At 39.3% G+C, this 13382-nt stretch overlaps 1 protein-coding gene across 7 annotated transcripts in view; it reads right to left on the reverse strand.

The window, feature by feature from the left end:
- Nucleotides 1–293: 293 nt before the first annotated feature.
- MYO1B (myosin IB) overlaps nucleotides 294–13382 on the reverse strand; it is a 184036-nt gene continuing 170947 nt past the window's right edge. For 5 of the 7 annotated variants that reach the window (XM_060152411.1, XM_060152410.1, XM_060152416.1 and 2 more), the window contains 5 exons: nucleotides 12808–12914; nucleotides 9520–9652; nucleotides 8706–8858; nucleotides 7104–7231; nucleotides 294–2177 (listed from right to left, as the gene is read on the reverse strand). In XM_060152411.1, coding sequence (XP_060008394.1) covers nucleotides 2054–2177; nucleotides 7104–7231; nucleotides 8706–8858; nucleotides 9520–9652; nucleotides 12808–12914 — 645 coding nt within the window. In that variant the 3' untranslated portion in view covers nucleotides 294–2053. Of the gene's footprint in view, nucleotides 2201–2272; nucleotides 2489–7103; nucleotides 7232–8705; nucleotides 8859–9519; nucleotides 9653–12807; nucleotides 12915–13382 lie in introns of all 7 variants that reach the window. The other 2 variants (XR_009541113.1, XR_009541114.1) reach the window with 2 other exon arrangements.

Raw genomic sequence — 13382 nt, forward strand, 5'->3', positions numbered from 1 at the left:
GCAGGAGAGTGACAGAAATTCAAAGATACAGAAGTACTGGACGCACACCCGCTGTAGTAAGCAACATTACAGCTTATCAGTAACCTCTAGTCAGGCATGGGGGTGGGTGGGCAGCACAGGCAGGTCTGGCCAACAGTGCCGTGCCCCTGTGAACTTCCGTTCAGGAAACAACCCAATGATGATCAGTAGGGGACTGGATAAATACATTATAGTGCACCCATACAACGGAAGACTATACGGTACAAAGAATGAAGAGCGAAAAAGGCAAAGTAAAGAACAATATCTATAATAGCTTTTGTAAAGCAGGAGGAAGATAAGAATCTCTTTTTATTTCTTCTTGTAAGCATATGCATAAAGTAAAACCAATTAAAAACAATGGTTAACTTTGCAGGGAGGCACAGGAACTGAGCAGATGGGTGACTGATGGGATGGAGAATTTGTATTATATATCTTTTTACATTTATTTGTATGTTGAACAGTGTGAATGTATTACATATTTTTAAAAACATTTTAATAAAACACCTCTCAATTCCAAATTTCTACTCACCTATTTCAGTAATCATCAATCTACCACTTTATATACATGTTGGAAAAGACAAAGAAAGTAATTATATCCTCTACCTGAGCCAATAAACACAAAGGCTTCTGAGAATTTCTTTATGGGAGCAACTTTTTAAAGTACAAAAGTTAAAAGAAAATCCCCAGAAAATACTTTCAACGAATGTTTCTGGTTTACAAAAGCTAAGTGAAATTCAATTACACAGAGAACGCGTAACGTTTGGATTGTAAAGGCCTTTCTGTGCGACAATACATTGACATACAACGTAAGAAAATAGCTTGAAATACAAAAATACAGTTGTGATCCAGGAAATGGTACCAAATTCGAACAGTTTTATTATTTAACATACCAATGTATATACATTATCCTCCCAAATGAGAAACGATTTGATTCCGAAGTTTAAAATATAGTTTCCAAAGTGAATCCTTACTGTGAATTTGGGGGGGGGGAAATCCTGCAAATTAACACACACCATTTTGATCCTTGGCTAAAATATGTACCCTGTACTAATCATCTCTCTCATACAAAATGTATATTATAAATAAAACTTTCAAAAAAGATCTCGGATGTCTATTGCACATCATATAGAATGCTTGCCACCATCTGATAGGCTTTCAGCCTTTCACTGTAATTTGGGTGAAAACAACACTCTGCAGATATTAGCATATCTAGGATCATATATGATGTTTACCAGAAACAGGAAAGTATAACCTTACTGGACTGCTTCTGTCACTTTTTCTAAAATAAGAAAGAGTCTTTTCTACCGTTAAAAGCAATTACAAGAGATCTGAACACTTTAAAAGTCCTGTTCAAATGTCAGTTTTCTCTTTTCAAACAGAAACCACATGTAGGGGCAATTTTACCGAGTCATATATCAATGCATCTACTTCCTAGGACCAGCCCTTCTTGAAGTATATATTGTTAAAGATCATACTACAGGGTTCCTAACAAACGCTGTCCATCATCAACAGTTACTATTTTGGTCTCAACATTTTCAAACTCTCTTAGCCCTGGTACAGCCAGCACAAACCAGCCAGAATGCAATGGCCTTAAAACAAAAAAAAAAGGTTCCTAATAAGTTTTCGTATCACCTAGAACAATGCCTAGCACAGAGCAGGCATTCAATAAATAGTTGATGAACGGATGTACTATCTGTTAAGACCGTTTCCTACACTTAGATGTATTAATGATTTATGAGTAATATGTTGCTTTAGGGCACAAAGATCTAACATGATGACTAAACAAGGAACACGCACGACATGGCATAGCTATTGTTAGTTTCTACAATCTTGTCCCAGGACAGAATGTGTACTTTAAGGGTTAAAACTATTCCAATAGTAAAAACTGATTAGTCAAATATTTTTATTTTGCCAAGGGACTCTAACAGTATTAACCTTTGGCAATTCCCGAACATACAATGAACCCCAAACAAAGCAAAACCAAATTGCACTATTACAAAGAAACGAGTCCATGGAAGCAGAGGGGAGGCGCCAGTTAAGGGACAGCGACTTCAAGAAGACGGTTGTTTTTTCGCTTGCATGTTGGGACACTCCCATTTTTCTGGTTGCCCTGAATAAACTTCACACATACTTTGTCTTGTCTGAACTGCACCAGGAACCTAGGAGGAAAGAATAAGACAAACTGAAGAAAAGTACACATTAAACAGCTGATGATTACACTAACATCAGCTTTTGTTTTTTAATAGATATTTACCTTGACAAGTATTCCCCTTTCCATCAGCCCTTCTAGCCACAGGATCACACCAACAGGTATTACACTGCATTTTGCTTCCAGTGGCCATAATTTAGCCCTAAGTAAACTCAAGTTCATTAGCTCATTATATTCCTATACCGTAAGAAGGGCTATGAATAATTATTTCCATGTTTCAGACGGAAAGATGAACGTGCTATTTTCCATTTTTCTCCATTTCTGCATAGCAAAAATATTAAATTATCAACAAATTGAGAAAATGCAATACAGAATTTCAGAAAAGGGGCCTAGGGCTTCCCTGGTGGTGCAGTGGTTGGGAATCCACCTGCCAATGCAGGGGACACGGGTTCGAGCCCTGGTCCGGGAAGATCCCACACGCCGCGGAGCAACAAAGCCCGTGCGCCACAACTACTGAGCCTGCGCTCTAGAGCCCGTGCTCCACAATAAGAGAAGCCACCGCGATGAGAAGCCCGCGCACCGCAACGAAGAGTAGACCCCGCTCTCCACAACTAGAGAAAGCCCGCGCACAGCAACGAAGACCCAGTGCAGCCAAAAATAAGTAAATTAAATAAATAAATTTAAAAAAAGAAAAGGGGTCTAGAGACACTCCAGACTATGGTTTCCAAATGTTGGATATTTACATACATCCTACACATCTTTTTTCATATCTACACACTAAATAAATGTTTCAAAATAGCTGTGACCTACTGAATAAAAATGATGAAATCATGAGTCTGATCTGCCAGTTATATTTTTAATATCCACACATACATAAAAATCTATCAGTGTACACCTAAAGCCACCTCTTATGCTACCAGTGGTATATGTGGTACACTGTGGGAAACCATATTCTAGTTCAAATCTTTCCTTTCATGGATCAAGTGCCTGCCCACAAGATTATCTGTCACTCCTTCCTACAACAGACATATGACTGGCTTCCCCCTGGGCTGGGTGCTGTGAGGGACAGACATCCAGATGTATAAATTGAGGTCTCTGCCCTCCAGGACGGCATCACCAAGGAGGCATGAGGGCAGCATGGCTGAACCAGAACCCAGCCCTTCCCAGCTCAAGGCCTGTGCTCTTTTCTCTCCACCATCAGAATCAGTGTAATGTTACCATGCTTTCGGTTATGTTTCTCAGGGAACTGTTTTCTGAGTCACTGGCATACAATTAAGTGAGTCACTCTAAAAACCATGTGATGGGTCACACGCTCACTGGCACCCACGACGACAGCTCTGCTCTGTACATGTTAGTCTCTGTTTCAAGGTCTAAAGAGGCCACATTTTGCAAACATTAGCTACTGGAGTGAAACGTGACACGTAAGTTTGTACTCATCGGTGGTACTTCTGAGCTTTCAAATGGGCTGTTTCTTTTCAACTTGAAAGCACTAAAAAAGAAGCTCTAGTTTCAAATTCGCCTGAGATCTCTCTCCAGCATGTAAACTTATATCTATGTGCCTCAAAGGAAAAACAAAACCTTTCAAGTTTAACCTAAATAATCAAATAGTTTTACATTTTAAATTTTAAAGACCACTTGTAGTAATAAATGTACGGGGAGTTCTTTTCCCAATAACTTTAGCATACACTGGCTGTCTCTGTGTTCGCAATTCATGACCGTGATTCACTCTAGAGATAACGGTAACTAAACTTTACCGAGTATTTACTACAGACCACACTGTTCTTAGTAAGTTACACATATTAACTCAACTTTAAAACAATCCTATGAGGTAAGTACCATTATTTAACTCTATTTCATAGAAGAGAAAACTGAAGCCTAGCCCACAGTAAGGACAGAGAATCAGAGAATCATCCTACAGCAAATAATCATGTCAGACGCATGATTTCACAGCACCAATAACAGAACTTCACAGTAAAAGGAACATAGATCAGTTGTTTGGATTTGAAATATTCAGAAAAACAACTGTATAACTTAAATAATATGTGTGTATGTGTGTATCACATGTATGTGTGTATACATGTATGCATATACACATGTATATTTAAAATACTGAATAGAAAAATTCACTTTAGTTTCTATTACTATAGATTCATTTTTAGAAATACTATAGATCTTATTTAAGGTTATCCTTAAAATGCAATCTATTTACAGACTGAATAGTTTGGGAGTTTAAGGACTGGGGATTATAAGGCAGTTGAGTGTCTCACTGAATTCAATTCTCACTTCTACATGTGCAGGTTAAAACTGCTCTAAGGAAGTAACAGGCCTTTGACTTTCCTCCTATAAACTGACATATAGGGATTGTGGAGACTGGGTTTGTTAGAATAACTACTTCTACTTCTGAAAAGGATCTACTGAGGAAGGTCCTGGTCACAGAACAGTATGCTGTTTACAACACTGGTCTGTATAGTCTGCAAAAATACGTCATGGGCACCCCTCCCCATGACTCTGTAAAATTTTGTTTAAAATGCAAAATTTTGTTTAAAATCCTCTCCAAAAAGGAGTATAATCCCTGCTTAAGAGCTCCCAGAGGTTATGAATCAGAGGCTACATGGGAGCCTTGCTCTGCCACGTGGCTTCCTGCACTGCCCAGGAAGGGACCACGGTGCTAGGCAAGCTTCCATCAGCTATTTTATTTTTATGAGACCAACCAATAATTAGCAATAGGGGAAGGAAAGGTGCTCTGGACTGGTTTATAATGCTACTAAATGTTTGTTTTCTTCACGTGGCCACACAGAATCTTCGCACAGTCAAGCATGTTTATTAAACGCCTACACAGCTAGAACATCACACCCCTCTTCTGTGACAAGCAGGGTCCCTGCCGCCCTGAAGCAAACTATCCCCATCAGTGTTCCGAGATCATGTGCCTCGAACAGAAATTGTGAGAGCCACTGGAGGGGTCCTGTGGTTGATACAGCACATGGCACCCCCCGGAGCCCCTCAGGAGAGTCACAACGTGACTGGGAGGTGCTATAGTGAAGAAGGACTGTACATTTCTTCACAGCACATCACTACTAACATCCTGCAAAGGCAGTGTTCTCAGAATGCCAGTTTGGGAGGTGCTTAAAGGCAGCAATCCTTTGTGGTCTGGATGTTGGCGCGATTTTCTCTGCAAAGATGGCCTTATTAATGTAGCAGACCAAATGCGAGGCTGCTTCATCCATATATCAAGGAGCTTCTCCATCTGAACACACAGAATCTTTCCACGATGAGTGGGAATGACCAGTCCCACCAAAACAAGAAGTGTAGTTTCCTGAGTTATGAAAAACTTCAACTAAAGAGAGTTTAAAGATCTAACAGCCCTCACAGGTTAAAACCTTAATTGCCTGGAACCCAACAAGCCCTTATCTTTTTTCCTAATTTCTTTGTTTTATGAGAAAGGACTCAATCATAAGGAAAGTTATTTTGTGTAAATTGCATTTTCCAATATAGAGTATACATAAAGGCCAATATCCCCACATCCCCGCACCCCATCTAAACACCATTCTTAGAACAGACAATGAGCCTAAGGTTCTGTCAATCCTAAGACATCAAGGAGAGTTGGTTTGGTTTACAAGGGGACAGGAATGGGTATGAATTTATTTTAGAGAGACTTTTATAAAGACTTGAGATAGAATAGGCTGGCAAAATCTTCATTAGTAAATAAAATCATTTCCTGAGCGATATGGTGTTGCAAATTTTTACTCTGCGTGCAAGGAAGTAGATACACAGATAGTAAACAATCTACTAAAAAGTAACCAAGTAAGTGTCAATCCACATAGTAACTAAAATTCATGTCAATGATCTCATATTGACCGATTTAATAAGTGGAGGGATGCCCCAATCTGCATACAAATCTCACGTCTCCACAATCAGAGCCCTAATGTGAAGCCAAAAAAGCAAATTTCAAACTCACAGCCGTCTTGACACTAGTGAACCGTTGTCAACATGGAACACTTACTCTATAACTCTCGTTTACATGTGAGAAAAGGTATCTCAAGTACCTAACACATCCCAAACCGGCACTCCTGACTCCCCACACCTCAGCCACTCCCAAACCCCTCTTTCTTCAGTGTCAGCTACTGCAGTAAATGGTACCATGGAGCCTCAGGCCCCAAACCTAACACCCAGTATGGTAATAAGTTCTCGTTTTCCTTCAAATCACACTCAGAACCTGACTACTTCTCGCTACTTCCCCTACTCACACCCTAGCCTAAGCCTCAACGTCCTTACCCTCAAGAGCTCACAGAAGCTCCCAACTATTTTCTCTGCTTTCACTCTTGCCTCCCTAACAGTCATTCCCCACCCTGCAGCCAGAGAGCTCTTCAAAAATCATAAATCGGATCACACCACATTCTTGCCCATAACCCACAGTGACTTTTCATCAGCAGCAAAATCTCAATTCCTGACCTCAGCTACCAGGCTCTGCACAGCCGGGTCCCTCTGCCTCTTGCTCCAGGGTCTTTCCTCCCCATTTCACTCTGCCACCACGTCCACTCCTGCTTCAGGGCCTCTGTACCTGCTGCCTCCTCCGGAAGGCATCTCCCTAGATTCCAGTTTCGATTCAAATGTCACCGCATCAAAGAGGCCTCCCTGATCTCCATATCAAAATTAACACCATCTGACCTTTAACCTGCCTTTTTTTTTCTCCACAAGCACTTGACACTAACCAAAGTCACACCACCTATGTATTAGTTCATCTCCTCCACTAGGATGTCAGGTACGTGAAAGTGGGGACTTGGTCAGTGTCACTCGCTGCCCATCCATCAGCTAGAACACACGCCAGACACACACTCAGTACTTAATAAGTAGTAGTTGTAAAAATGAATGAGACCAGATCGCTCAACTAAAACAATCAAGTTAAAAGAAGGCATATTCACACCATTCATGAACATACTCATCAGAAATTTCAATACTGAGCTTCTGTTTGGTCTGGCTGAGAGTCGTCCGATAGAGCTTGGTGGCCATTTCAATCAGGTGATCACTGCTGAAGAGAAAGTCTCCTTTACTAGCTGCTTCCGAGCCCTGAAAGGACAAACCGAGAGTCAGGTTATCATCATTAAAGACAGCTCGGGAGATACGTGTTTACAGGTTTGTCTGAAAACACATTTACAGTCTCTTTAAAAATATCAGCTCCTGGAGTCCATCCTTCCGAAGAAACAATAATGACAAAAGCAGTATTTCTTCCAAGTTGCTCCGAGCACTTTAGTAAGGTTACCTAAGCCCTTGCCACCCCACGTCGGTCGACGGACCAGAAGCACCATCCACATCACCTGGGAGCTTGTTAGAAAAGCAGACGCTCAGGCCTGACCGCAGGCCCACGGCAGATGGTTCCACAAGAAGACCCCTGGGTGAACTCAGGCTCGAGAAGCACCGACCTAACCTATAACTCATTCTGAAAGGGCTGTTCTAAAAGCTCCTCCATGATTTGGTTAAAAAAATAAGAACAACAACAACAAAAAGACTTCCAACAAATACTCTCAGGCAGTGGCTTTCAACCTTAGCTGCACAAGGCACTCAGCTGGGGAGCTTTCAAAATACAGGATGCTTTTGCCCCATTCCAAGAAACTCTGATTCGGTTGGACTGGGGAAATGGCCTGGGGACCAGCATATTTTAATATATAATTGAGGCTCGGAATCACCGATTTAATATGCTCCTTTAGGCTAAAATCCAGAGTGGGGAAAACAGGCTGAACTAAGCTTATGGGATTTTCTTATGTTTAGAATCAGCTAGATAGGTTACTATCTATTAGCTAGGTATATGTACCTATATATGATTAATATTTGCTGACATCTGTTTATTCAGTGACTATTTGTTATGTGATAGGCACTATGCTAAAAGCACATTACATAGTTTCTTTTAACCCTTATAACAACACTATGAAGCAGGTACTAATATTTTCCCTATTTTAAGAAAAGGAAAATTAGGTAGGCATATTAAAGTTAAATGACTTGGCCATGGTCACTGTAAAGTAAGTGACACCAATACCAGAGCCTACACTCTTAACCACTCAGTTCAAGTCAGTAGGTCTTAGTTAAGCTGACATTAAAAAATCTTTAGGTCAAAATTACTAGGCAGTTGTTTTATTATAGTTGCATCCTTTAATTAAAAACCCCCAAATTAATGATGAACAAGAAGACATTTACTAATTTAATAGATAGAAGAAACAAAAGAAGGAAGTATAATTTTGAATGTCTTGATATTTCTAGGAATTAGTCTCAAAATAAGGCACATCATGGTGGGTGTAAACAAAAAGCTACTCAGTGAAATGAGGACTCAAGTGAACGAGTCAAAAAGAGTCATTAATCTTATTTAGTTACTGAAAAACCAAGCCTGAGATTTTACATGAGTGAATACAGACCAAATTTGCAGGTCGGTAAACAGAATATATAAACTTCAAGTAATAGGATTATTCACATGTGGAAAATTTTAGATCAGTCTCTGAGAGATTGGACCAATGCAGAAATCTTTCAGTCAAATCAATAGTTAAAGCTTTACCTCTTTGAGGTGGACGGCAAAGAAGCCATCATTTTGTGAGCTCATCGATACTTTGGTTACATCCACCAGGGGAACCTCTGACTTGATCTGTCCAGACTTTTGATCAGCAAGAAGGAGATTATTATTTGTTAAGAGGAAAATCCGGGATGTACTCTACAAGAAACCAAAACAAAAAAGGATGTAAAACCAATGATCAAAAATCCCCCCAAAAGAGTTCATGAGTTTAAAGCACTGTTATTTGTAGAAATGTAGAAAATATTATTCTAATATTTTTCAGCATGCACACCTACGTAAACGAGAACACACTAAAGAACATAGATAATCTATTTTAACTCACAAAAATTTCAGAGAACAAGCAAAATTCCACCTAAGCTTAAAGGTAAGAGAAAACAGCTCCATTCACAATCACTCTATAGAGTATACGAAATGCAAATTTTTTTGAAGTATAGTTGATTTACAATGTTGTGTCAGTTTCAGCACAGAGCAAAGTGATTCAGTTATACACACACACACACACACACACACACACACACATATATTTAGATTCTTTTCTGTTATAGATTATTACAAGATAATGAATATAGTTCCCTGCGCTATACAGTAGGACCTTATTGTTTATCTATTTTATATTTAGTAGTGTGTATCTGTTTACCCCAAATTCCTAATTTACCCCTCCCCACTCCTTTCCCCTTTGGTAACCATAAATTTGTTTTCTATGTCTGTGAGTCTATTTCCGAAATGCAAATTTTAACATTCAGAAAACTGTCCCAACTGATAAACACTTCTTACAGGTCTTCAGGGTTAGCGTTTTTACCTTCCCATTAGCACGGTTAATTTTGTTCACCACTTCAGCAATGATAATCTTTTCTTCAATGGCATCTTTGAGTTTCTTATACTTGGGATTCTTGTTGATTTCCAGGTAAGGCCCTTGGAATGGCTGCCCAACACTAAAGGAAAAAAGTTCCTCACGTAAGAAATGGTTTCACACGGAAGTACTACTAACTAGAAAAAGGTAACAGGTCAGTTGATTTTGAAATTCAAATTTCAAATATATATATATTTTTTCTTTTCTTTTTTTAACATCTTTATTGGAGTATAACTGCTTTACAATGTTGTGTTAGTTTCTTCCGTATAACAAAGTGAATCAGCTATACGTATACATATATCCCCATATCCCCTCCTTCTTGCATCTCCCTCCCAACCTCCCTATCCCACCCCTCTAGGTAGTCACAAAGCACCGAGCTGATCTCCCCATGCTATGCAGCTGCTTCCCACTAGCTATCTATTTTACATTTGGTGGTGTGTATATGTCAATGTTACTCTCTCACTTTGTCCCAGTTTACCCTGCCCCTTCCCCGTGTCCTCAAGTCCACTCTCTACGTCTGTGTTTTTATTCCTGTCCTGCCCCTAGGATCATCAGAACCAATATATATATATATATATATATATATATATATATATATATATATATATATATATTTTTTTTTTTGGATTCCATATGTGTTAGCATACAGTATTTTTCTCTTTCTGACTTACTTCACTCTGTATGACAGACTCTAGGGCCATCCACCTCACTACAAATAACTCTATTTCGTTCCTTTTTATGGCCGAGTAATATTCCATTGTATATATGTACCACATCTTCTTTATCCATTCATCTGTCGACAGACACTTAGGTTGCTTCCATGTCTTGGCTATTGTAAATAGTGCTGCAATGAACATTGTGGTACGTGACTCTTTTTGAATTATAGTTTTCTCAGGGTATATGCCCAGTAGTGGGATTGCTGGATCATATGGTAATTCTATTTTTAGTTTTTTAAGGGACCTCCATACTGTTCTCCAGAGTGGCTGTATCCATTTACATCCCCACCAACAGTGCAAGAGGGTTCCCTTTTTTCCACACCCTCTCCAGCAACAACATTAGAGAAATGCAAATCAAAACTACAGTGAGGAATCACCTCAAATACATTTTTGATGTGATCATGGCATTTGGTTGGTAAGACTTTGATAAAAATCTTATTACATGGAACAACCAAGAAAGAAATCACTCACAAGTAGCACAGCCAAGACCCATGTGCATGGACTCACAGGAAGGAATAGGTCATTCCTTTTAATCTGTTATTACAAGGTTAACAGCTGCCCACACAGGATTCATTAATATCTTTAAACAATACGTAGCAATGGTAAAAAGAACACAAATCATTACCATCACCTGCTCCAGAGAAAATTTTCATTTTCTCACAGAGAGTAAGGAAGTGAGTAGGCCTTCTAGGGAAGAACAGATCCAGAGCAACCACTTGAGAAGAAAACTGCAGAGCACTTAATATTACCATGTAACTCTAGCTCTAAGTAGGCCATATATGAAAGAAAAATCGGGCCTTTCCTCTTAGGATATGCCCCTAAATGGACAGAGGTGGCCAAGGCAAACATCCAGAATTAGAGCAGTTTTCTTCCAAACTACTTCTTGAAAGAGGCGTGATCACGCACACGGCACCAAGGTGGCTTTCCCTAAAGACCTGCGGGGTGACGGGGAGGCTTCTTCAAAGACGTCAAGGAAAAACCACGGCTTCACTTTGAGCTATAACGTTCTCGCAATTTGCAAATACAACTTTAAATGCTTGTGCTGTGTGTGGAGGATCAGGGAAGAAAATCCACGTAGGTGGTCAGTGTTTCACAGCTCCCAGGACAGAAAAGGCCAGCACCCCTAAGGGCTGCCACTTCACACAGCGGTGGGAGGGTAAACGATTCGACCTCTCTCAATGCTAGAGGGTGAGCACGCTACCATCCCCGAAAACTAATCTAACTACCCAAGAGGACTTGGCTTGATATGAACATTTTTTGGTTGTTGTTCATATTCAAACACAGTTTTAATAATACAAAGTGCTAATAGTCTTTAAGTTTGTTTCTTCAAAAATGCATTTTTTTCTCCTTCCAGTTTCTAAAGAGTCATCCATAGGGAATGTTAATTAAGAAGGTCACTCTATAACTGAAAGACATATAAAGAAAAAGTTGAATGAATTAAGTTGGTGGAGAAAGAATATAGACAATCTACCTGTCTGAATATGCTTTACAGAGCAGGCACTTGGAACAACGTTGGATTTAGACGCTGTGTTTGATTGAGGGGAGCGTACACACCCCCTCAAGCAGCCAAGTCAGCTGACCAAGGAAGCTGTGCCATTTAAAATATCTAAAGCAAATGAGTTTGACAACTTATTGCTCATTTAATCCTTTAGGAAGAAGTGCTTTCAAATATGTGTAGACGTAGAGAATACAGACACCCCACATGCAGTACGTGTGAATATACTTAGCATATAATGTATTTTTATTTCTAAGACATTCTTTGGGAAAAGCTAAAAGTTGTTACAGATCTGGCTTGAAATTGTACAATCTACTTTTTTAGAAACACCAGATGTAAAGGGGATAGGAATCCTAGGGGGGAAAACGATGAACTTGGGAGATGTAAGAATACTCTAATAAGCAGTTTTTACCAAGAACTTCACTTGGCAAACTTGCAGTTGGTGTTCCTTCTTTTACTGAGTACTTGGTGCCTACAATAAAGGAACTGAACTTGCTGCAGAGGCCAGTGAACTCACAGCCAATAAGTTAGCCGACTAAAGGCCACCACGGGCCAGTGCCTAGGCAACACTCAGAAAGTAACAGACTGGCTCATTCTTCATTTATCTTACAAATGAGATTCTGACCCAGCTTGTTAAAGCAGGAAGACTGGAATGGTGATTACAGTAGATTGCCATCAGAAACCAGCTAGCGTCCAAAAACTATAGAAAACTAACGGGAATTTACAATGTAAATTTATCTTAACAGCCTAGACAATTTTTATTTTAAATGACAACTTCTAATTATTTAGGAAGTGTTCAGGTAATGCCAATAGAGTAAAACCAACAAATGTGATCTCACTTCTCTAAGTATACTATGGAAGCCCTTGCTCAAATGTGTTACATTCATATCCAGCTGATCATAAAGTAATTCATGAAATTAAAAACCTGTGTATTACTAAAATCAAAACCCACTAGAAAATGCCTACGAATATATCTGAGAAACTTTTAAAATATTGACTTTTATGGGTAAAGCAAAGCCATAATACCTAGATGGGTATAAAGCCTTCTTGTCTTTGAAGAGTTCACTGGCTTCTAGTTTCTCTTCATAAATAAGTTTCTGTTGGTCTGTGAATTGGTCCCTGTATTTTTTACACTGTGAGATATGAAAAGAAGAAAAACAGAAGGACATCACTTATATAAATAAATCATTACTCATTCTTAAATATGCTAAGCCAATTTAACAGCAGTAAGAATAATCGTAAATGTGTATGAAATATTCATTTAAAAGGCCAAGAGAATTTTTCCTTCCTGAGCTTTAAAAGGTTGGTCTTAGAAAATGTCATAAAAACTACTGTTTGTATGGCAGAAATTGCGATGCTATTTCAAAACATCTGGCCTGGGCCCCCTGGGAGAACCGTTTCCTCCCACTATGACGTCAGCCCTTGGACATCCACAGTCCTGAGCTATCATACTCTTTCAGAGACCCACAGTAAGGAAAATATGGTACATCACAACCCAGTGCACATATTTATAGACACACATATAGACAACTTACACAAAAGCTTCACAAAACAATACTTATCCTTTCTACGATGTCGTATATTCCGTTATTTTCTATCGT

The sequence above is a fragment of the Lagenorhynchus albirostris genome, chromosome 6 (assembly GCF_949774975.1).
Source record: "Lagenorhynchus albirostris chromosome 6, mLagAlb1.1, whole genome shotgun sequence".
Taxonomy (NCBI): Eukaryota; Metazoa; Chordata; class Mammalia; order Artiodactyla; family Delphinidae; genus Lagenorhynchus; species Lagenorhynchus albirostris.